The 26576-nt window shown below is 34.9% G+C and overlaps 1 protein-coding gene across 1 annotated transcript in view; it reads left to right on the plus strand.

The window, feature by feature from the left end:
- The window catches only part of ZNF804A (zinc finger protein 804A), a 275918-nt gene extending 249635 nt beyond the window's left edge, over positions 1-26283 (plus strand). Inside the window, exons 3-4 of the mRNA XM_056111641.1 lie at positions 21033-21163; positions 22585-26283. Coding sequence (XP_055967616.1) covers positions 21033-21163; positions 22585-25807 — 3354 coding nt within the window. The 3' untranslated portion in view covers positions 25808-26283. The remainder of the gene's footprint in view (positions 1-21032; positions 21164-22584) is intronic.
- Positions 26284-26576: the final 293 nt, after the last annotated feature.

A 26576-nucleotide genomic window follows, 5' to 3' on the forward strand; every position in this document is an offset into this window, starting at 1 on the left:
TATTAGAGTTTTCCATGTTTCATTTTATATTTTTTGCTCCCTTTCCAAAGATTAAATAGTTGTATATTTGAGGATCTGTGTCAGAATTGGTCTGTGAGTCTGTCTTTATTCAAATACCATGGTATTTTTATTACTACCACTTTGTAGAACAGTTTGAAGTTGGCGAAAATGATACTTCCCATCTTCTTTTTTCTAAGGATTGCTTTAGCTCTTCATGGGGGCTTATTTTTATATATCAATTTCAAGAATCTTTGATATATTTCTTTGAAAAATGTCATGGTTATCCTTATAGGGACCACATTGAATCTTTATAATGCTTTGGGAATCATTGCCACTTTGACAATGTTAATTTTTCCAATCCAATCTATGATCAGGGAATGTGTCTTCATTTCGTTATGTCCTCTTTTATTTCTTGAGGTTCCATTTTGCATATAACAAAGACTTGGACTTTTCGGTACTAATTTTGCATCCTGCTACTTTACTATACAAATCTATTGTATTAGGAGCTTTTTAGTAGAGACTTTAGGATTCCCTAAGTATAATATCATGTCGTCTACAAATAGTGAGAACTTGACTCCTTTTTTTTATCTGGATCCCCTTAATATCCTTTTTCTTCCCTAACTGCTATAGCAAGTACTTAGTAGTGCTTTCTATAGAAAATATAGTGGGCAACCTACTATATTTGATATGTTGAAAGTTGGCAACCATCTCTTGTCCCCGATCTTAGTGGGAAGGCTTTTAGTTTTTCGTTGTTGAAGCTAATCCTTTCTATGGACTTGTGGTAGATCAGTTTGACTATATAGAGGAAAGTTCCATCAACTCCCATTTTATTGAGAGTTTTCACAAGGAACAGGTAATGGATCTTGTCCAATGCTTTCTCTGCATCTATTTATTAGATAATATGGCTTCTATTTTTTTATTGATATGGTGAATTGTGTTGATTGACTTGAGAATATTAAACCATACCTCATCACCGACTGGGATGAATCCCACTTGGTCATAGTTTATGATCTTTTTGATGAGTTGTTAGATTCTATTTGATAATATTATTTTGAGGATCTTTGAATCTGCTTACATTAGTAATATTGGTCTGTAATTTTCTTTGTGACGTTTCTGTCTGCTTTTGGTATCAGGTTGATAGTGCCTCAAAGAAACTCTTTGGGAGAGTTTCTCTTTCTTCAGTTTCTGGGCAAACCTTGAAAGGGACTAGCAATAGGTCCTATTTAAAGTTTCTTAAGAATTCGCTAGTGGGTTCATCTGGATCTGGGCTTTTGTTTTTAAGAAGAATTTTGATCACTTGATTACTTGACTTCCCGTTAATCATCAATTAGCTTGAGTGGGCGCCAGTAACATATCCGTTTGTCCCTGTTGTGTGCTAGTGTAGCTCAATGGTGTCTGTTCAATCTAGGAACACGAAGAGCCTCAAACTGATTGTTCGGGATCTTGATAAAGAAGTCTGACCATCTGGTAGGTGGGCGGCAGCACGGTCTTTTGATATCCCATGGAATCCAGTCAGTAACGGCTCTAGTGCAGCGGTCATCTTAAAATCTCATTACGTGACCAGCCCATCTGATTTTGGATGCCTTGACAAACGAGACAGCATCGCTGATTCTTGATCATCAACGGAAGTCGGAACTCCAGATTCTTTGTCTCATTTGAGTGAAACGTGATACATCCTCTTAGCTTTTTCTTCGACGTTCTTGAAGGTGTTCCAAGCCATTCTCTTCCTCCTGCACAACTCAGGTGCCAGATCATTCATCATGTTGAGTACTTGACCTAGGTACACATAACTGTTGCATTCAGAGATGATCATTCCCTTGAGAGCAAACGGAGTGTCAGGAACAAGGCTGTTTCTCATAAATACTGTCTTATTAAGATTCAGCTGTAGTCTGACCTTTCCACACTCATGGTCGAAGCATTTGTGCCACTTGGCTAATGTTTGGTGTTTTAGAACAATGTCATCAGCAAAGCGGTGGTGTAGTTGCCGACCATCTATCTCCACTCCCATTCCTTCCCTTCCAGTCATCGCATGATGTTCTCGAGGGTGGCACTGAAGAATTTTGGTGAAACGGTATCACTCTGCCGAACCCCTCTCTTGACATCCATGATTACTTCTTTGTAGAATGGTGAGATCCTGGTAGTGAATCCGTAATACAGCTCACGGAGGATCTTGATGTATTGAGCTTGAATGCCCTGATTGGCTAGGGTTTCAATGACCACTTCTGTCTCAACAGAATCAAAGGCCTTCTTTAAATCAATGAACATTAGACAGACCGGCATCTTGAACTCCCGAGAAATCTCAATGAGCTTGGTTATCATGTGGATATGGTCGATGGTGCTGAATCCTTTTTGGAACCTGGCTTGCTCACATGGTTGTCCTTCATCTAGTGTTCTGCCAATCCTATTCAGGATGACTCGAGTGAACAGCTTGTAGATAGCAGAAAATAGGCAGATTGGGCATAATTGCCGGTGTCGTGGATGCCTCCCTCCTTGTATATTAGTACAGTCCTGCTGGTTTTCCATTGGGGCAGAACCTTGCATTCAGACAGGTAGTGTGTAAAGAGCCGAGCCACTAAGAATTTTGATAACCATATCAATTTCATCAATAGTGATAGGTCTGCTCAGATATTCCAGTCTTCTTGGTTCTGTCTTGGGAGAGTATAGGAATCCAGGAATTTACCCATTTTTTTCTAGGTTCTCTTGTTTCGTAGCAAACGGACTTTTAAAGTAATCTCTGATGATCTTTTGAATTTCTGTGGTTTATTTTGTGATATCTCATGTTTCATTTCTGATTTGGTTTATTAGGGTTCTCTCTGTTTCTTTGTGAGTCTTGCTAATTGTTTGTTGATCTTATTTATATATTTCAGACAACCAATTCTTGATTTTATTGATTTTTAGATTGTTTATTGAGATTTCAGCTTGTTGATTTTTACTCTTTTTTGTTTTTTTTTGGGAGGGTCATACCCAGCGATTCTCATGGGCTACTCCAGGCTCTGCACTCCTGGCCATACTTGAGGGACCATATGGGATGCTGGGAATTGAACCTGGGTCGGCCACATGCAAAGAAAACACCCTACCCACTGTGCTACCACTCCAGCCCCCATTGACTTATACTCTTAGTTTTATTATTTCTTTCTTCCTATGTGTTTTGATGCCTTTTGTTGGTTATTTTTTTTAATATATTAAGTCTTAAAGGCAAGTTATATTCTGAGCCCTTTCTTCCTTTTTGATGATAACTGGCAGAGCTATACATTTTCATCTTAACACTACTTTAACTGTGTCCCACAAGTTCTGGTAGCTAGTGTACTCATTCTCATTTGGTTTGGGTATCTTTTGATTTCTTCGATTTAATCTCTAACCCATTTATTGTTCAGAATTGAGCTGTTCAATTCCTGGTGTTTGATTCTATGTTTCTGTGTGTGATTAACTTCTATTGTTACTTAATCATTGTCTGAAAAGATAGTTGATATAATTTCTATCTACTTGGTTTTATTTTGAGGTATGTGTTTTTGTCCAGTATATGGTTTATTTGGAGAAGAATGTGTATTAAGCTTTTGGGGGGATGAAAAGCCCTGTATATATCTACTAGCACTTTATCTTTCATTTCTTCCTCTAGTGCCAGTGCTTCCTTGCTGAGTTTTAGTCTTGTTGATCTATCAAACAAGAGGTAACAAAGCAGTGTTGAAGTCTCTGACTACTACTATGTTGCTACCACTGTCTTCCTTCAAATATATTACCAGTTATTTTAAGTATTTTATTAGCCACTTACTGTTTGCATGTATGTTTAGGAGTGTAAATTTTTCCTGAGCCATTACTTAAAGGCTATTATTAAGAAATGGTCTTTGCTGTCCCTTCTAATATTTTCTATCCTGAAATCTTTATTGTTGGATACTAGTATGTCCACCTAGTCTTTCAAAAGGAGTTGTTTGCTTAAAAAAATGTTTTCCAGCTTCTGACTTTGAGACTGTGTTTGCTCTTCCTGTTCAAATGCATTTCTTTTTGGCAGCTGACTATTGGATTCAGTTTTTAAATCCATTTTGCCACTCTATTTCCCTTAATTGGTGCATTAAAGCCATTGCCATTTAGAGAAATTATTGTCATAGGGTTTTGTGCCATCTCTCTGTAGAAGTTTATTGTATTTGTGGGCTTTGTCTTAGCCCTGTCAGTTCTTCTTTTAAAGTTGGTTTTGAGACTATGAAGTTTCTGATCTGTCGTTTATCCAGGAAGTTGTGTATGATTCCTTCAAATCATAATGAGAGTCTAGCTGGGTAAAGTATTCTTGGTGAGGTATTGATTTCATTGAGTCTTTTCACTATTTCCTACCATAGTCTTTGGGCCAAGAGGATTTCGTGTGCTAAGTCTGCTGTAAATCTAAGGATGCTCCTTTGTATGCAATTTCCCTCTTTCATCTTGCTGCTTGCATTATTGTGTGTGGTATTTGTTGTACTGATCACAATATGTCTTGGAGAATCTTTCTTAGGGTCTCTTTTAGTTGCTACCCTTCAGGCTTCTTGGATCTGGATGCCTGCATTCTCCAGCTCTGGGAATTTCTCATCAATGATGTCCTTAACTTTTACTACCTTATTGGGATTTCCTCCCAACAGGGTACTCTGATGATTTTTATGTTGTTCCTCTTGAATGCATCCCATACATTTATTATCCACCCCTGAACTATTTTGAGGTCTCTTTCCTTCTTTTGTTGCCTGAATTATTTCTTCAACTCATCTTCAAGTTCACTGATTCTGTCTTTTACTGTCATTCTACTGTTGAGGACACCCACTGAGTTTTACATTTCATCTACCAATTTTTTTATTAGTGATACATCTATTTTTAGTTTATTTAATTCTGCTCTTATTCTGCCTGTACATTATTGGCTCTCCATTCCACTGTTTTTCTGAGCTCATTAAACATCCTTGCCATTTCATCTCAGCATTCTTTATCAGAGATATTATATATGTGGGTATTCCTCATTGAGCTTTCAAGAATCTTTTCTTCATCCACTCCATGTGGTGAGGATGTGTGCAATTTCCCCATATTGCTGTGGTAGTCTGGAGGTGGATTCTGCTAGTTCACTCTCATTGTTTCCATCTCACTGCTAGGGAGGACTCTGCGCAAACTCAGATGGTGGTCTCCTCTTTTCCATTCAAAGATATTCCCTTCCTTTTTGGTGCTCCTGTGTGATTTGTGTGGGGCCTCTGGTGCTCACTCAGGGGACAGGTTTTTTGGCCTATACTTATTACTTTTAGATCGGGGTTGTATAGATTCTTTTGTTCACTGTTATTTTGGTGTGTTTTGATTGGAATAGGCTAATGAGTTATTGGTGTAATATGGTTGGGATAGCCAGGATGCCCTTATAGAGTTCAGTATAAGAGGCCAAGATATGGGTCAAATTCACTACAAAAGGGGAAATTAACTACTCACATAGCTGCCACATGAGTGGCCATGCCCACAACCATCAGTGTACTTGGTGGTGGGGGTTGGGGGAGAGTCACGCTTTGGCACAGATCCTGAGGTTACATAATAAGTTGTAGTGCTGGTACTTCTCAAAAGGTGTCTTCTCTCATGTAGGCTCTTGTATGGCCAACTGTGGCTACAGAGGGCCTCTCTGTTCTCTGACTCTTCTCACAATGCTGCCTTGGAATCCACGCCCCGTGCATCAAAAGTGTACTTGGGGTGGGGAGGTGCAACACATCAGCACAGATTCTTCCATTATACTTCTAGTTCCCTAGCTGACGCTTCTAAAAATGCATATGTCCTCTCTTGCCTAGGAACTCATCTGGGCACTTGTGCTTTCAGAGGGGCCCTCTGTTTTTTCAATGAAAGGACTTTAAAAAGAGGAATTGCCCATATGAAGATTGATCCCATGACCTTGCCTTTATTAGCACTGCATTCTAACTACTGAGCTAACCAGCCCCGTTCTATTTTGAATATAAGCAGATATTTGAAAGACCACCCTTGTTTCAGGAAGGAGGTGGCTCTTGGCTCAAGTTAGGGTGGCTAGAGACTTAAAAAACGTAGTTTCTATATACTGAAAAGATGCTTAACATCTTTACTAATGTAGCTATGTTGCTTTCAGTTCTGAACATAACATTCATATAAAGTTCTCAAACATATTGTGAGTAAGGCTAATATGATTTGACTTTGCCTTTAAATTCTATTCTAATTTTATCTGAAATGCTAAGCACTATATTAAGTTTGGCTCTTTTGGCTTTTGGATGCCTGTGTGCAGAGTATTTGTGTGTTATCTCTGGTAAGACTAAGCATTGGACAGTTGAGAATATAGATCAATATGATCACTGTTTCTAATCAGATTCAGTACGTGCACTACAAAATATCAACCTTACCTTTCCTAAAAAGTATGTATTTTTCAATGATTATGTAATATTCGCTGCACTAAAAATGGTATAAACTAGTAGTTTCCATAAATTGTTCCTACTTAAGCTGGAATAGTTAAATTCTCAGAAAAAAATCTGGCTCTTTTGTGCACCACAAATATTTATTTGCAGAAAAAGTAGCTCATGTAGGTTGATATGAGCGTTCAATCACTTAAAAATTCTATCTCACAATAGGAACAATATTTCATAAAAATTTCCTGGGGTAGAACTTCTATTTCCCTAGAAAGAGTCATATTTAGTTTTCACACATGGGAATTTAGTTGTATCTCCTTACCATGTAAGACTGTATCCTTCATATCTTGTCATTAAAATATATATATATATTTTATTGTAATTTTCTAAGAAGTTATTTTCAACCATAAGCAAAATTATCCAATAATGGACAGATAAGAACCAAATCTATGTATTAACACTGTTTAAATTAAATCTCTCTATTGAGAACTTTTAAACAGTATTTTACTCACAATTTCTTTATTACATGCTAAGTTATAAACTATATGTAGGCACATGTATAAAATTTTTGAGATAAAAAAGGAAAGCACAAAAATACATTTGCATTGACATAGTATAAATAATAATTCATAAATATTTTTATTATTTAAAATCTTATACACAAAGCTCATCAGATTAATTTAATCCATTTTATGGAATAGATTAAGTTACTTATACATGTGCAAAGTGTTGGAAATATTTGGAACATTCTATTTATTTATTTGGTCATGCATAGTGTATGATTGGAAGGCTCTCATTAAAATATTGTTTTATAATCAACTGATTTTATATTTCAAATTTAAATAAAAATACATCAATGTGCAACATGCTAATGAAAAAATGAAATATGTGATGAAAGACACAATTTTTGTTATGTCTGTCTCACTAAAGGAAATATGGACACATGGTGTGATTTCTCATTATTTTAGTAGATGCAGATATGTTGTATCATATTACAAATTATTAGCAAGCTTTAAAATGAAACAAGAAAACAGGAATCCAGAGGCCAGGGAGACAGTACACAGGATAAGGCACTGTCTTGCATTTGCCTTTAAGGGTTTGATCCCCAGAACTCCATATGGTCCTCTAAGCAACATCAAGAGTTTTTCTGGAAAACAACGCCAAAATGAAATTCTTAACACTGGCATGTGGAGTCCAAAAACAAAAAGGAAAGTAGAACACAAATTTAAAAGTATAATAATATGAATTCCAAATATTTTGAAAGTATTATTGGTAGTACCTGGGCAATATCCTCTTTTGAAATTAAGACATAATCTTAGCTATTCTTCCATTTGTATCTATTCTGGTTGTTTAATATGTTTTCAATGCCAGTATCAATATTTCTTACATTTGAGTATCCATTGCTTCCCCTATATACTAAAGAAATAGACAGGTGTTTCTTTCAGCAAAAATTTTAAACCTTCTAGAAGGAAGTTAATCACAGCCTTACTATGCCAATTCAATTTGACAAGCACTTAAAATGCACAAGGCACTTCTGATCCAGCACTTAAGGAAATGAACTGAAGGGTCGGAAAATCAGTTTTAGACATAATACATATATTATCACACAGACTTTTATCTTGGGACCAAAATGAGTTTTTGTTCACAAAGAGAAACTTGAGTTAATGGAATATAAAGAATGAGAAGCCTTGGGGAAAATATTGTTCAGATCTGATATGCCATTAAGAGATTAGATGCTTTTAAAGTTGCCATGAAAAATAGTCCAAATGATACACATTCATGATAGTAATGGGGAAAAAAATAAGTCTTCTACATATTCACTCAGAATAATGCCATTGATTAAATAATGACTAGAAGGAAATTATACTCTGAAGTGTGATACCATTCACTTGAGTATCATAACCTTCTCAGAAGAAATATATTTGCTAACATTCAAATAAAAACCACTGCATTGTGTCAAGAGAACCAAATTGAGTCAGGAAATAGAATTAGTGATTGAGTTGTAATTCTTTGATAATATTACCTCTATATAAGGCATAAAACATACTCAGATTGTTTAAAAATCACTGAAAATATTTTTTATAGACACAACTCTTGGATACTTGGAGGAAAATTTAAGTTTTTTGGAAATAATGACAGTGAATAATTTATTAACTTTTTAGGAATTATGAAAGTTGTATAGAAGTAAAATTGTATAAAGTGGTAATAATTTTTATGTATTAGTGGAAACACTTATCAAAGAAAATTGTACTATTTCTCTAAATAGATGTCTTATTTAATATCAACTGACTTTATCTATAAAAGCTACAATGAAATACAGCTGGAGAGATAGTACAGCAGGTAGGGAGCTTGCTTTCCATGATGCCAACCTAGGTTTGATCCCAACATTCCACACTGTCTTCTGTGCACCACCGAAAGTGATACTCAATCACAGAACCAGGGTATGCATGCCATGAACACCATAAAGGTGGTGTAGACCCAAAATTAAATTAATTACTTAATTTAAAAATAAAATATCACTGAAAATATTGGGTTTAGATGGTGAAAACATAAGATTCAAAGGTATAATAATATAAATTTTCTCACATATGGAAAATGGATATTTATTTAAAGTTACATTTAAATATAAATAAGAGAATTGGAAATTAAGTTCTTGCTTCCTGTATCATTCCCAAATCTAAATAAGTAATCACTGAATGACATAGCAATCCAATAATGTTTTTATAGAGTCGTAATTTTAAAATATTTTTGTTGCTATCTTTAGTGTCTAGTCCTTCTCGACAACCCATTTCACAATTGAAAGGTGATTATGGCCATCAAAAACTCATTCTCTGTATGTTCGACGGGGAGCTGGAGAGCGTGCCCCTTTCCCATGCCCAATGTGTGCAGCCCTTTCCCCACGACCGGCCCCCACCACAGGGCAGCTGTAGAAGACTTTGGAGAACACCTGGCTGAGTTCCCCCCAGAGGCCCCAACACCTCCTGGCAGAGCGCCGTCCCCTGCAGGTTTCTAGGTCAGCCCGTCCCTGGAACTGCCTAGAGGTATGGCCTCCATTGTAGGGGGGTGACCTTCTGTGTGGCTACAGTTATATTTCCCACTCCCAGCACTCTAGACTCACATCCCAGCCTTTCTCATCTAATTCTGTGGAAAAAGTCCTGGCCAACTCAACCACAATACAACAATAATCTACTGGCCTAATCCAACTGCAACAAAAGACCAGTACGCAAGAAGGTGTACAAGCCCAATATTAAAGAGTACATTCTCCAACACTTCACTAGATGCCCGTCATAAACCATAGAGTAATACCTGAGAGGAAAGACAGATTCTAAAAGGGGAGAAGGGTGACCACCATCCACTGACCTTATTCAATATCTTTTCTTGTGATAAGAGGGAACAGTGCTAGTGAATTCCAAGGTTTTTACCTGTAGGCAACCACAGCAGCATGAAGAAACAGCACAAATCTCCACTGTGAGGAGAGGATGAAGAAAAGACTCCCAAATCCTCAACAGGGGTTAGCCACAAATATGTTCTCTACAATAAAGAATTCCGATATGAAATGGTGAGGATGTTCAAGGAACTACTCAAAGAATCAGTGGAGCAGACATCCAGTAAACTAAAGGAAGAAATGAAAGAAACAGTGGAACGGAAAGTTGAAAAAATACTGGAAGAAATAAGAGCAGAAATAAAAAAGCTACAAAAAAGCAGTGTCACAAATAAAGGATTCAGTAGTTGGAATTAAAAACTCAGTGGGTGTCCTCAGCAGTACAATGGCTACAGCTGAAGACAGGATCAGTGAGCTTGAAGATGAGCAACAGAAATTGCATAGGGAACAAAAAACAATGGGAAAAAAAGACCTCAAAATAGCTCTAAGGAGAATCAGAGACCTAGGGGATGATGCAGGAACAACATTAGAATCAACAGAGTAGCAGAAGGATGAGAGACAACCCCAATGAAAAAGCCACAGTGAAAGAAATCATTGCGGAAAGGTTCCCAGAGTTAAAGAATCCATACATCCATATCCAAGGAATCAGAAGAGTTCCAGCTAAATAGACCCTAATAAAAACTCTCCAAGGCATATCATAGTCAGAATGATGAATGCAATGGATAGAGACACAATATTGCAAGCAGCAAGGTCAGAAAAGAAAATCACATACAAAAGAGAACCCCTTAAACTCACAGCACACCTATCAGAGAAAACCCTCCAAGTCCGAAGACAATGGTGGGATATAGTGGAAAAACTCACTGAAATGAACACCTCACCGAGAATACTTTATCCAGCTAAACTCTCACTCAAATTCAATGGAACAATACACCATTTTATAGATAAACAACAGCTCAGGAACTTCATAGACTCAAAACCAAACCTAAAAGAAGGATTAAAGGGGCTCCTGTAAGATAAGAAGGAAACACTTATAAGCAAAACCAACCACTACAGAAAGATGGCACAAAACCCCATGATAGTAATCTCTCTCAATGTCAATGGTCTACATGTACCAATCAAGAGACACAGAGTAGCAAAATGAATTCAGAGATAGAATCCAACATTCTGCTGTCTACAAGAAACTCATCTGAACAGTCAGTGCAAACACTGACTCAAAGTTAAAGGATGGAAAATAATCCTGCAAACAAACAACTCAGTCAGAAAAGCTGGGGTGACCATACTAGTGTTCAGCAACATAAATTTCAGGTTGAAAAAGATTAGAAGGAACAGTTAAGGCCATTTTCTATTTATCAAGGTGTGCATACAAGAGGAAGAAAACACACTCTTAAATGTATACGCACCTAATGAGAGACCAGTTAAATACTTAAAAACAAGTGCTAAGAGATTTTACGGAGGACATTGCTAGCAGCACAACAGCAATCAAAGACTTCAACACTGCCTTATCACTTCTGGATAGATCAACAAGAACAAAACTCAGCAAGTAAACATTGGCTTTAAAGGAAGAAATAGAAGATAGAGGGCTAATAGACCTATACAGGGCTTTACACCCCCAAAAGAAAGAATACACATTCTTCTCCAGTGCACATAGAACATTTTCCAAAATGGACCACGTGCTAAGCCACAAAACATACCTCAGTAGGATCAGGAAGATAGAAATAGAATCAACAATCTTTCCAGACCATGATTTGCTGAAGATTGAAGTGAATCAAAGACACCAAGAACCAAATCATCACCAGGAAATTAAACAGCTCAATGTTGAACAATGAGTGGGTGAGAAAGGAAGTCAAGGACCAAATCAAAATATACCTGGAACCAAATGAGAATGAAGACACGAGCTATCAGAACTTATCGGACACTGCTAAAGCTGTGTTAGGAGGAAAATTTGTAACTTTGCAAGCATTCCTAAGGAAGAAAGGGCCTACATAGATAACATGATCTCACAATCCAAGATCTTAGAAAAAGAACAACAAAAGGAACCTAAATTTTGCCGAAGGAAAGAAATAATAAAACTTAGAGCAGAAATTAACAACATGGAAACCAAAAAAAAAAAAAAAAACAATCTGAAAGGTCAATGAAACCAAGAGCTGGTTCTTTGAGAAAATAAGCAAGATTGATAAGCCACTAGTAAGACTCACAAAGAGAGAGAGAGAGAACCCTAATAAACCGAATCAGAAATAGAAAAGGGAACATCACAACAGAAACCAAAGAAATTCAAAAGATCATCAGAGATTACTTTGAGAGTCTGTATGCCACAAAATAAGAGAACCTAGAAGAAATGGATAAATACCTGTATTCCTATAAGCTCCCAAGATTGAACCAAGAAGATTTGGGATACCTGAATAGACCTATTCGTATCAAGAAAATTGAAGCAGTAATCAAAAGTCTTCCCAAAAACGAAAGCCCAGGCCCAGAAAGATTCACTAGTGAATTCTTCCAAACATTTAAAGAAGATCTATTACCAGTTCTCCTCAAGATTTTTCAGGATATTAAAAAAAATACCAGGAACAATTCCAAACAGCTTCTGTGAGGCACATATCTCCCTAAAACCATAACTAAACAAAGACACCACAAACAAAGACAATGATAGGCCCGTACCCCTGATGAACACGGATGCAAATATCCTCAACAAAATATTAGCAAATAGAATCCAAAAACTCATCGAAAATATCATATACCACAACCAAGTGGGATTTGTCCTGGCGATGCAAGAATGGTTTAACATTCAGAAATCAATCAAACTAATCCATCAATTCAACAAAAGTAAAAATAAAAACCATATGATCATACTAACAGATGCAGACAGCTTCTGAAAAGATCCAGCACCACTTTATGATGAAAATTCTCACCAAAATGGGTTTTGAAGGTATTTTCCTCAAGATAGTCAAAGCAATATACGACAAACCCATGCAAGCATTGTCCTCAATGGGGAAAAACTAAGGGACTTTCCTCTAAGATCAGGGACAAGAAAAGGATGCTCACTATCACCACTTCTGTTCAATATAGTACGGGAAGTACTTGCAATAGCAATTAGGCCAGAAAAAGACATTAAAGGCATCCAGATAGGAAAGGAAGAAATCAGTTCTCACTATTCACAGATGATATGAAACTATATCTCGAGAATCCTAAATCCTCTACAAAGAAACTCCTAGAAACAATAGACTTGTATACAAATACAGAGAGATTATTGGAAATAATGTCTGCCTTGGAGGCAGGGGGAGGGTGGAAAAGGGGGGTTATACTGGGGATATTGGTGGTGGGGAATGTGTACTGATGGAGGAATGGGTGTTTGATCATTGTGTGATTGTAACCCAAACATGAAAGTTTGTAACTATCTCATGGTGATTCAATAAAACTAAAATAAAATCTAAAGAAAAAAAGAAAAAGAAAGAATAGACTTGTACAGTAAAGTCGCAGGCTATAAAATTAATGATGAAAATCCGTGGCCTTTCTATACACAAACCATGAGAGGAAAGTGACATGAAAAAAAACAATCCCGTTCACAATCGTGCACCAGAAAATCAAATACCTCGGAATCAGCCTTACTAAGAGGTAAAGGACCTCTACAATGAAAACTACAAAATGCTACTACATGAAATAAAAGAGGACGCGAGGAAACGGAAACATATCCCCAGCTCATGGATAGGAAGATTTAACCTTGTCAAAATGGCAATACTCCCCAAAACATTATGCAGATTTAATGCGATCCCTATAAAGATACCCATGAAATTCTTCAAAGAAATAGATCAAGCATTCCTGAAATTCATATGGAACAACAAAGGCCCACAAATAGCTAAAGCAATTCTTGGGAAAAAGACGTGGGGAGGCATTAGCCTGCCCAACCTCAAACTCTACTACAAAGCGGTAATAATTAAGACAGCATGGAACAAAGGCAGGACCGCAGACCAATGGAACAGGGTGGAATATCTGTACACACAACCCCAAATGTATGAACATCTAATCTTTGATAAGGGAGCAAAAAAAAGTGAAGTAGAGCAAGGAAAATGTCTTCAACAAATGGTGCTGGCATAACTAGACAACCACAAGCAAAAAAATGGGCTTAGACCTCAACCTAACACATGCATAAAAATCAGATCAAAATGGATTAAAGATCTCAACATCAGGCCAAAATCTATAAGGTACATTGAAGACAAGGTTGGCAAAACCCTCCACAATATTGAGGCTAACGGTATCTTCAAAGATGACACACCACTGGCCAACCCAGTGGAAACAGAGATAAACAAATAATAAATTATATTAAAAGAAATATAAATTTGGAAATGCGGCAAAAAAACCCAACTCAATTGTGCAATGATATAGAAAATGAACATCATTGTTAAAAAACATAACAGGTTTTTCTTATGAGATTTTACATTTTTACTGACATCATCTTCAGTGATATCTATCTGCATATATATGCAATTATATTAGTGAGGATTATATCACAGCCACTTTTCCTTTATAAAGGACGCAGGAATGTTAATTATTTTAGCTAAGTACTTCTCAGTCCCCCAAATTCAAATTCTATTAATTAGTTACAAGTGTGTAATTAATATGAAGGCACTTAGCAATGTTCACCACAGACATCATGAACAGTCTCTATGTTCTCTCAGAAGACTAATTTAAAAGAGTTTTCTTCAGAGAAACCAAGTAAGATTTATTTATATTTACATTCTATTGTAATATTTTATATTATATGAAAGAAGATAAAGATTAGAAAATAAGACATCTAGATATAAATGCCTATTATTTTCTTTTCCATGTCTCCCTTTTTACATTATTTTCCGCATTATATTTTGTTCTTACTCATAAGATATTTATAAATCAATGAGAAAGAAAAAATGCATAACACTTAATACTTTTCTTTAGTTACTTAGATGAAAATGATATTATAACTAATTTATTCTCCACTATTCATAGTTAGCAAGGTCCTAGTCATGGTAATTTTCTATGGTGGGGTGACCCAAACATACTGAATGATGTGAACCATGTGTAGCCTTGCCTTAACTAAGCTGATTTGTTTTCTATTCACTTAAACACAGGACATAATACTACTAATAAATCTTCTAAGTGATTTCCTATATAGTAGACATAGTATTCCATACGTTTATTATGGAGTAAAAGGTCTTTTTTTTTCTTCTTAATAATGAAGATCAGTCATCACGTCCAGCAGAACAACTGTCTGTTGTTTAACTGACATAAAGTACCCAGAGTGATAAGGCAGCAGATTTAACTTCTAGTTCAAATGTGTTAGTGATGTCTCCCGGTGGAAAATTTCTCCACTTAGAACCTATATGTACTGGCCATAAGAGCATATTGTTGTTCTAGAGGAAGCAAAATATGCTTTAGTTGATTAATAAGTATAACTCACATTTTCGTCCATTTGACTTTATACTCTTGAATACTCATTATTAGAAAAATGGTATGATATATTAGACCATAATACATAGCATATACAACTTCCTGAAGAAACTTTGCCTGGCCTGCAAGTCATTGATACCTAGGGAAGCTATAATAGAGTTATCAAAAGGCTATTGCACCATTCAGTGAAACCAGGTTCTTCAGGATTATGGGGAATATGGTAAGAACAATCTCATAATGACAGGTCAATAGACCCAATTTTATTTGCTCTGAATTGTGTTTCTTGAGCAGAAACAATGCTATATCGAATACTTGGATGGTGGATAAGGAAAGCTGCAGTTATAGAATCATGGTTTTGGCAAATGATTGCATTGATGTAAGGCAATTCCATATCTATAGTAAGTATCCATAGAAGGAAGAACCAAATGCTACCTTCTCATGAAGTACTGCACCTAATATAATCAACTTGGTGAGTTGATTATATGAGAACTTGAGCTGATTATTGCTAATATGTACTGGTGAATTAGATATTCACCAGTTGTTCAAAGCAGCTCATTTTTGATGTATGGAAATCTGTGTTGCTCAGTCCCTACATAATCATGTTCTTTGCCTCTGTAGGTATTTCATTCCTGACGTAATTAAAAATGTTGGTTGTATGTGGTGAAAAAGGCAGCAGAATCTATACTCATACATGCAGCTCTCTTAGTCATTCATGTGGTATTCATGTGATCATCCTTCATGTAAAATAGGAATCCATAGAATATGTCATCCTATCAACTTAACTATAAAATATCTCTTCTTCTTTTCTAAGCATTGATATGCTAGAAAAATATCTTCAGGTATTACATATACTCAGACCTAACCAACTCTTCAACAGACCTGTTAATATTAATTTTCTAATCATGATGTACCCATGTTTCTAATCAGCCAGCCAAGCCTTGGTCACAGCCCAAAATTAGTATTTAATCTCACTGCATTGCATCTGTCCACTTTGAATAACTGTCTTCATTGGGGCAGATTTCTCTGTTAGCTACGGCTGTTTTATCTTTCTTGTCAATTGTCATTTTCCTAGTATTGTAGTTCAAATAAACAGATAATCCTTCCCTACACTTTAAAAGTTGCAGCTAAGTAGCACAGCATTCTCACATGCAGGCTAAGAGCAGTTATCAAATAACCTAAGATTATGTTATTACTTTTAATCTGGCTGTTCTCTGCCTACATATGTCACAGTTGCTGTATCCTTAAGAGAACTTTTTCATTTATTCCTCACCTTCCATGAATATTCACTCAAATAAATGTACCTGCTCAATGAAAATTTTTTGGTCAACCAACACTAAGTTGACCTATAATGCAATATACATTTCCATTATCTTTTTCTCTATATAAACCTTTCTTTGTTTGAGAGGAAACTTTGATTTGTTTATATATACCAAACAAAATGAAATTAAATGCAATAACATATAGCAAATGTATTTGACTTCTTCATATAAAATTACATGAAACTCAGGCTTAGATTAATAAAGATGCAGTCTTTCTGACACTCAAGAAATCATCCTGTTGTGAGATGGCTTGTGAGTAAGGACTGGGACATAAAATTACTAGTAGCCTGTAGTTGCTTGATGCTGCTTTGGATGTCAGTCAACAGAAAGATTTTTGTCAATAGTGAATACTTTCTCAAGGAAATCAATTCTAGCTTCACAGTTTGGCAGATGATTTTTTTTCAAATAAGCTTAAAAATGAGAGGAGAACCTTGCAATCTGCTTGATGCATCAAAAATCAGGTATACAGACCTTTAGATATAGTGTGCTAATACATAATTCTGTTTCTAGTGAGTAAGTTTAAAGCAATTTGGTATGATTAAATCTTTGCAAGTCTCTAAACACCATTACCAATCAGAAGCCAGAAACATAATAACTATCTCAACTATCCAAATACTACAGATTTTCTGAAACTACACTTGAGTGTGAATGACCTGTGTTGGCCTCTTTAGACGAATAGAAGGAACTCTGTGACAAACAAGAGCACAATCTCTGATTGTATTTTTATAAGCAAGGGATATCGATTAAAAAGAAAAAGGTTCCTATTCATTACTTGCATATATAAAAACATGAATTGAATTACATGCCAATGTGAATTATAATTTGGTTTGCAATACAGTAGTTAGCCTACATATTTCCATAAATTCCATATAACAATCCATTAATTTTGCAACTCTACTGACTAGTATTCCTTTTGACATTTATTACTAAAATTTAATTTTAAGTGATCCCAAATAAGTTGTTTAGATATCAGTTTCATGAAATTATCTTGTATATTTAGTACATACAATAACTTTTTCTTTTATTTGGCATTTTTTAAAAAAAGTTGTTTCTATTATTATTTTTCAAAATTATTGTATTAGACATAAATAGTATATAGGAATCTATTTCTTCTGCAGAAAAAATAAAAAGGATATTAAGAATGATAATATCTAGCTATAAAGAGCTAGAGCATTCAGATAAGTCTATAAACTCTACAACTAAATATCCATAAATATTAGATAAGAAGATTTATTTTTATAATAGAAAGTCTGTTTAAGATAATTACATAAAGATAAAGAAAGATGGAGATCACAGGAATGTTTAATTATAGCTTTTGTTCCTTGACAACCTTTACAGGAGGAAGGAAACCTTAAAATTCTAAAAATATTTCTAAATCCAAGAATATTATTATTTAATTCACATTGGCACAGTGTTGAAGCATAAAAAGCTCCTGATCTGACCTATGGACTGGGTAAAATTTGCATGATGTCTTCTTGTCTGTGCAATCTATTTTTGGTGCTTCTGTTACCTCATCACATGTCAAGGATGTGAATAGTAGTTTCATTGCGTGTTTTTACAATAATCTATTTGTGGCTCTCTTTGTCTTGTCTTATTTCATAACAAAGTTTGTGCAAAGAATCTTCATCAAATAAAAATTTTATTTTGGCATTTTTTTGGCATTTCTTTAGATTTTCTAATGTTTCCTTCAGTCATTTCCACATGCATATACTACTTTCATCATACTTCTATGTAAAGAAAAAATATATTGATGTTCTTACTAGCTTCTATTTTTATACAAAACTTCATTTTTCTTGAAATATTGTCCTATCTTAAACAGCCAACCATTCTTTAGGGGTTTTTTTTTGTATCCTTTAATACTCTTGTAAGAGGTTATTTCCCTGTTAGTTTTTTGTGACAGTCTTTGGGCTTTCTTATTCTGTTCTTATATGAAAAAATAAGACTATCTCAAACACAAAATCATCTCAGAGATTATTATCGTCTTATCTTGTGCATGTTCTCTTCCAATTTCTGAAAACTGTATATAAATATACATTCACACAATATTGTCCACAGAACAGTAACTGAAACATTAATATATTGGAAAGAATGATTTTCTTTATGTATTTTAAAATCACAACTATTTAACAGAGTAACTATTATTAGTATGAATTAAATTTGTTGTTTTGGGACAGGAGGGAGGGCATACTTGGTGATGCTAAGGGTTACTCCTGACTCTGCTGTCACATATTACTCCTGGCAGTGCTCAGGGGATGTCAGGGATCAAATCTAGGTTGGCCACATGCAAGATAAATGATCTATCTGCTTTACAATCCCTCCAGTTTAAGTAAATTTGTTAAATAAGACTTGTTTTTACTTAAGAGGTCTTAGAAAATTTAGATTGCTAAGATTGTGAATAAATTAAACTTAGAAATGAAGTGTTCATGCCTGGTATGCTCCTATTCCAGATATTGTTTTTGTAATGATAAATTTATTCCTCTTATAATGTATCTAATTTTTACATTTATATCAAAGTAATGATGACTGAACTTCACTTTCTAAAAAATTTTTGTATAATTTAAATGTATTATTTTTACACTATTTGTTTAAACAACAAATACTGTATAAACTACCCCAAACTCTGAATAAACTACCCTTCATAAAAAAAAATTATAAAACTGAACAGTCTTAAAATAATTGCATTACTTAAATTATTGTAGAATAATACAAATATCTATAATCTTATACAAATTCATTAACTAAAGACTATTTGAAACTTAAACTATGTTAGTGAAACTAAACAGATATCATATAGTACCACCTAGAATCTAATACTATTTAAGCTCACGATCAGTATTTTTTTTTCTAGACATTCTTTATTTTTTTCAAGTCGTTAGAAATCCAGATTTGATGTAAAGTTTACAGGTGTAAAGAAACATTATATGTATCTTTGCTCTTAGAGTAGTATACTATATTAAATATCAATGTAATCTGGGTTAACAATTCATAGATCAAAATTTAAAAAATTATCAGGTTTTCATTTTTACTGTTTCACATTTAACATGATTTTATTTTATTTATTTATTTTTTAATTTTATTAGTGAAGCACCATGAGGTACAGTTGTAGATTTACAAGTCTTTGTGCTTGGGTTTCGGTCATACAATGATCAAATACCCATCCCTCCACCAGTGCCCATTTTCCACCACCATGGATAATATCCCCACCACCACCCCCCTCACGATCAATATTTTTGAGGTAGGAAAATCCCTGATTTGGTTGATCTACTTATCTCACATATGAATCTGCAAACATTTATCAAACATATATTTTACATACTAGATATTACTCATTGGATCCTCGTATATATGGTTGTATATGGAGAAGACACATATTAAGACAATTATTCAGTAACTTCATCAATATGCTGTGACTCAGTGTTAAAAATTTGACAGGCAAAATCTGTATTAGAATATGATGAGAAAAAGATTTCAATAAAATCAATGACATTATTATTTCATTACTAAAACAATTGGCTGCTGAGAAAAATATGATAAGACATATTAAAGAGTTACTTTATAATTGTGAACAGGGAATTATTTTGTGTGTTTATATACCAAAGGATGTTACTTTATTTAGAATTGTTTCCTCAGGCTTCTCATGAGTATTGCTATATACTATTGATAAGTCCAGTAAATCTAAAAACTTCTGTATGCTGATTATTTTGAGAATTGAAAACATAATTATTTGCTTTTATTTTTTATTGTGTTATATTCCATTAGAATCCTACTCTAAGGCTGTTGCTTTAAAATAATTTAAGAACATAAAATTTTAAGACATAAATAATGCCTTATCATTTTAATAACTATATACTGTTTATGTAAAAAGTCAAAGTGAACATATTTGGGTCCGAATCTTTTAAACCATTCTAAGTGCATAGCTGCTTATTAGTTCTATTCCACTTGGCATATGCTTTTTCTGATCTTGAGCTCAGAAAATGAGCTTTTTTACTGCAGGTGTAAAATAACACAATGGAAAAGAAATTTTCAAACAAAATGCAAAGAATTTTCCTCCTAAAAAAAAACAATTTTTCTTTTGCATTGAGTTTTATGGAAATGTATGTGAAATGAAGCATCGTTTTATATTTCATTAGTAATGGAAATTTAGTTCATAGGTAGATATGAAATAGTTTTATTTCATAGGTTTATTTCATAGATTCTTAAAAAAAGGTACCAGGTACCTTTGCAATGTGGAATTCATCAAGATATGCTAAAATTTTGTATAAAAAAATGTACAAACTATGAAACTTTCTTGAAAATAAGAATATTATAAACCTAACATATCACCAAATGAAAAATTTGAATTATATTTTACCTATGGTGTAAGAATATTTTAAAATATATTTTAAAACACACTTTGGTATTTTAATAAGCCAGAAGTGCATGAAAACATTTATATTTCAAGTTATTTTTCACAAATGTGTTTCCTTTAGATATGATCAAAAGTGATATATTGAAAAATTCTAACAATAACAACTTTGAAACTGTCATAAAACCAAATACTATTAATCATTTCTATATTTTTATTAGAGACTCAAAGAACTGAAACAAAGAGAATTTGCTAGGAATGTAGCATCTAAATCCAGGAAGGATGAAAGAAAACAGGAAAAAGCTCTCCAACGTCTGCACAAGCTGGCTGAGCTAAGAAAAGAAACTGTATGGTAAGTGTGCAAAACAATCTCAAGTTTTATTCAAACTTATCAACTACAAAAGGGGGAATAAATATAAAAGATACATATTCATTTATATACCCAATATAAAACACTTAAAGATCATGACTATATTTTTCAACAATAATTAGAATTTTATACAATTACATTTCGTTTACAATACATTAGCACTGTAGCACTGTCCCCCCATTGTTCATTGATTTGCTTGAGCGTGAACCAGTAATGTCTCCATTGTGAGACTTGTTACTGTTTTTGGCATATCTAATACGCCACGGGGAGCATGCCAGTCTTTGCCGTGCGGGTGGGCTACTCTCGGTAGCTTGCAGGGCTCTTCTCGAGGGACTGAGGAATCGAACCCAGGTCGGCCGCATGCAAGGCAAATCCCCTACCCACTGTGCCATTGCTCCAGCCCTTACAATACATTAAAAGGCTAAAATTATTATTTTACTTAAAAATAAACTTTACAATTTTCTGCTCTTGAAAATTAGTTGAAAAGTATTCTATTTCTCAGCAGAAATTCAAAATACTTGGTGAAAGAAATTACCAAGAAACCATATTGTGACTTTTGTCATAATTAATGTTTAAGAATAAACATTTTATGTGAAAATTCATAGAATTTTCATTTGAAAAATTATAAATTATGTTTTTATAAAAGATATGAATGACTCACTGAATTTCTAAGGCACATCATTTGATTTACTTGTGAATTGATTAAAACTGGAGTGTAAGAAATCACATTTTTACCTGAAGCTTGAGGAACATTTACATTTTATATTGCCCCTTTAATGTTATATGTATAAATAGAAAGAGTGTGAGAATGTGTGTGTTTGTATGTGTGAATGTGTTTGTGTGTGAACCTACATACCACAGGGGATCAAACTCAAGCATTCACACAGTGAACACAAATGTTTACCATTGAGCTATATCACGGTTCCTGACTAAATTATTAATTTTTCCCCATGAAAAGCATATTTTCACATTATACTTACTCAAGGTTTTTCTGTTAATCCTATGCCTCTAAAGATTTGCAAATTGGAACTTAGTATCATTTGTCATCCCATACAAGCTTATAAAATAGTCTACTGCTCTGTAACTTAAATAAGAATTTGTAACTTTTAAAACTACATTTTGTAATAACATGGAAAAGTCTACAAAGTGTTTTGCTATTTAGATAAAGACAATATTTAGGTAATTCCTTCTTATATGCTTAACAGCTGAGTTACTTTAATCCTAACTCACAATTTGCAGTTATAGGTCATGACAAATAAACGTAAGTCAGATGTAAATAAATAGCTCCTTATTTAGCACTCAGTAGATTATATGATATAATGTACAACTTTTGGCTTTATGTACAGATAATGTATTTGGATATTCTTTTCTATCTAATACAAACATCTGTTTTTTTTTTGTAGTGCTCCTGGAAGCGGCCCCATGTTCAAGTCAACAACTGTTACTGTGCGAGAAAATTGTGATGAAACTTCCCAAAGAGTTGTTGAGGATTCAGTTAACAATAAAGATGAGTTCAAAAACACCTTGCATCATAGTGAAGAGAATACTAAGGATATTACCCCAGTTGCTACAGATTCAGAAAGTGCGAGTCATCATACAACCCAAAATAACCAACTTGGGGATCAAGGCCCAGGAATTCACAGACACAAAATTGGCTTTTCTTTTGCATTTCCAAAGAAGGCAGCAGTGAAACTGGAGTCCTCAGCAGCTGCCTTCTCTGAAAATAATGATGAGGGCTCTGTGGGTAAAGGATTTAGTAGAAAAAGTAGATTTGTCCCTGGAGCTTGTCATCTTCAACTACCTTCGCCAACAGATGTGCTTTTGAGTTCTGAGGATAAAGTAAACTCTTTTCAGTCTCCAGAGGGAATGTGTACTGACAAAGAAGCTACTCAAACTCAAGAGATTAAAGATAATTCCACTGAAAATAATATATTACTATTACCTTCATTTTCCCAGTATCAGCTCCCTTTATTTTCTGTTGCAGATAATTGCACAAACATAGTCCCACTGGAGGATCAAATACCAGTAGAGAATATCATTATTAATGAAAACATACCTATGAATGACAATAGTTGCGAATTGTTAGGGAATAAACCCGTTGCTATTGAGATGTCTACAGACTGTGTATCTTTGGAAGTCTCCACCAAGGAAAACGTTAAAGACAATGATGCAGCCACAATTGAAGTTGAAATACAAAATAATGACCATGAAATGTTGCTCACTTCAAATATCGAAGAGGTTAAAATGACCACACATCAGAAAACAGATGTACCTAAAAGACCAGATGAACCATTTGTACCTGTACTTAACAAAGATGGTACCACAGTTCTTCAGTGGCCATCAGAAATGCTAATATACACAGTTTCTCAACCATCAATTTCCTATAGTTGTAATCCTCTCTGTTTTGACTTCAAATCTACTAAAGTAAGCAACAATATGTATAAAAATAAGATGTACTCAAATGATCTTTCTTCTCAGCAGGAAAAAGAAAACATTACTAAGAGAACAATTTCAGATTGCAAGGATGTCTCTATTGCAGAAGTTCCTGACTCTGAAATTGGAGATGACAGAGGGGAAGATAGCAAAGTATCTTCTCCTTCAGTAGATGATAATGTCTCCAACAGTTGTGATTCTGAAAAAAATGAAAATATGGATCAAAGGTATAAAAATATCTCCTGTAAAATCAGAAAAGAAAGTAGATATAATTTTACTAAAAATCAAATTAAACAGGACACTCCCAGTGAGAAATACAACAAAATAAGGTTGAAAGACACCCATGCACATTGGTTCCATAAAAGTAAAAGAAAGAAAAGAAGAAGAAAAGTTTGTCATCAGCATCTTGGGGATAAAATCAAAGAATCAGAACCTTCCTTCAACACGGAAGTGGAAAATAGTTGTACCGATGCAACAAGGAAAAAGCTACTGGAAATTTTTTCAGAAAGGCAAAATTTAGCTACAGAACAATTATTAGGCTCACACCAGTTACTTAATAAAAAACTTGAATCAGCATCCATATATGTAACTGAAAATGAGGAAACATGTAAGAGCTGGAACACTGAATATAATAGTAACGATGCCATCAATTATAAAAATAACTGTAAAAATAGCTCATCTGTTTTAAATGAACAATCCAATTCAACAATGATACAATCTGGAAAACATAATTTAACATACTCCAGAACTTACTATAGTTGGAAAGCCAAAGTATCCAGCTGTAGTCCAGTTCACAAATGTTTAGTTCTTCAAAATGATATGAAACACATGAGTCAGAATCAGGCTGTTAAAAGAGGTTACAATTCTCTCATTAGTGAATCTGAACGATTTCATCGAAAACGCAGACAACACTCATATTCTTATTCTTCAGAGGAAAGTTTAAATCAGCAGAATAACTTTCCAGACGATTGTTTGGGATCACCACATGCTTCAGTAGCTCCTTGTAAGCCAAAAAGAAAACGGAAGAGAAAAAGAAGCAGGTTGCACACCAAATTCGAAGTGTCAGAATGTAAAGAGAATGCAGATCATTCCATGAAAGGCAATTCTCCCTTATGTCAACAACCTGAGTTAATAAATGAAGTCAAAAATGATGACATAAAGCCACAAGAAATTTCACGTCTTGAAGGGAACTCAGAGCAAACAGATCAAGTAGAGCATGAACTGGCTTTGCACACTAGAAGTCTCCTTGCTGCTGAGACCAACCTCGAAACTGAACTGATAGTTAAAGAGTCTAATTCTGGTCAATCGCCAGAGATTTCCGCAGTTAGTGCCTCCACAAAAGAAAAAAATGACGCCTTGCTTGACCACCAAGAAAGACGTGAGAATATAAATATTAATGAAAAGCAAATTCATGTCAAGATGCCTAATACTGAGAGGAATTTGAGACAGTCACCACCTAAATCATACCTTGGTCATTATGAACTGGCTGAGGCCCTCCCCCAAGGAAAGATGAATGAGGCCTCCCCCCCAGAGCGGCTGCGTTTCAATTCGGGTGTTCTGAACACACAACCCCCGTTATCCTTTAAAGAAGCACACGTCAGCGCTCATACCTTTGTAACAGCCGAGCAAATTCTGACTCCACTGGCTTTGCCAGAACAAGCATTATTGATTCCGATAGAAAACCATGACAAATTAAAAGGCCTCCCATGTGAAGTCTACCAGCACATCATCCCACCCCACATGCTGGCCAACAAGGCCAAATTCACTTTTCCTCCAGCGGCCCTCCCACCCCCCAGCACACCTCTGCAGCCTCTGCCTTTGCAGCAGCCCTTATGTTCTACCTCTGTAACCACCCTGCACCACACCGTTCTGCATCAGCACGCGGCCGCTGCAGCTGCAGCTGCAGCAGCTGCAGCTGCAGGAACCTTTAAAGTGCTTCAGCCCCATCAACAGTTTCTGTCCCAAGTTCCAGCCCTCACCAGAACGTCATTACCTCAAATCTCAATCGGACCCATGGGAGCCAGGCTTTGCCCTGGGAATCAGCCGACTTTGGTGGCCTCTCCTCCGATGCCCATCATTCCAGCTTCAGTTCTCCATCCCAGCCACCTGACCTTCACGCCTTTGCCCCATGCTCTCTTTCCTTCGCTGCTTTCCCCACACCCTACTGTCATTCCTCTGCAACCCCTCTTCTAGTCATCACCACTCGAAAGAAAGACATATGCACATGAAGACTACTGCTATGTTCACAAACGTTCATTCACGTGGATAATTTTCTATTTCAGTGGTGGAAATAAGCAGATCGGAGAATGGCATCATTGATATGAAATCATTTACCCTAAGTGTAATGATGCAAATAAACTCTTAAGTTTCATATATATAGAAAGATAAGGCACTGAATAGTTTGAAAATAAATATATGCTGTATATTAACATGATGTCTTAAAAGTATGTATATTGTACATAAAATATATTTATAGTACTGTAACTTATGTTGTAAAGTATGCTATTTGTTTTTTTAATTTGTGTATTTGCACCTATTTAATGTTTAGAAAAAGCTAATGGCACTATGTTTTGTACCATGTTCCTTGAAACTGTAAATTCAGTGCAAACATATCTTGCAATAAATTTTTGTTAAATATTTAAGTAAAACAAACTTTTGTTCTTAATTGGTTTTCACTCTTTAAAGAACGCACACTAACAGAAGTTTGGATTTATCTATTTCTCTCCTCTTCACTGGTATTCTTGAAACTTAGTGGTACAATGAATTGTCATTTTTACTGTCAATACTTAAACTGTAATACCACCTTTCAGAACAAATTATAAAAGGTCTAATTGCTTTTCTCTTTGTCCTAATGTTGCTTACATTTGGCATTAACAATTTTTTCTGAACTGACCCTCTAGATCAGTGATTTCCAATTTTTGTACACCTGTAAACTGTGTTGGTTCATGAACAAATGGTTAGA

The sequence above is a fragment of the Sorex fumeus genome, unplaced genomic scaffold (genome assembly GCF_029834395.1).
Source record: "Sorex fumeus unplaced genomic scaffold, SorFum_2.1 ptg000014l, whole genome shotgun sequence".
Classification (NCBI taxonomy): Eukaryota; Metazoa; Chordata; class Mammalia; order Eulipotyphla; family Soricidae; genus Sorex; species Sorex fumeus.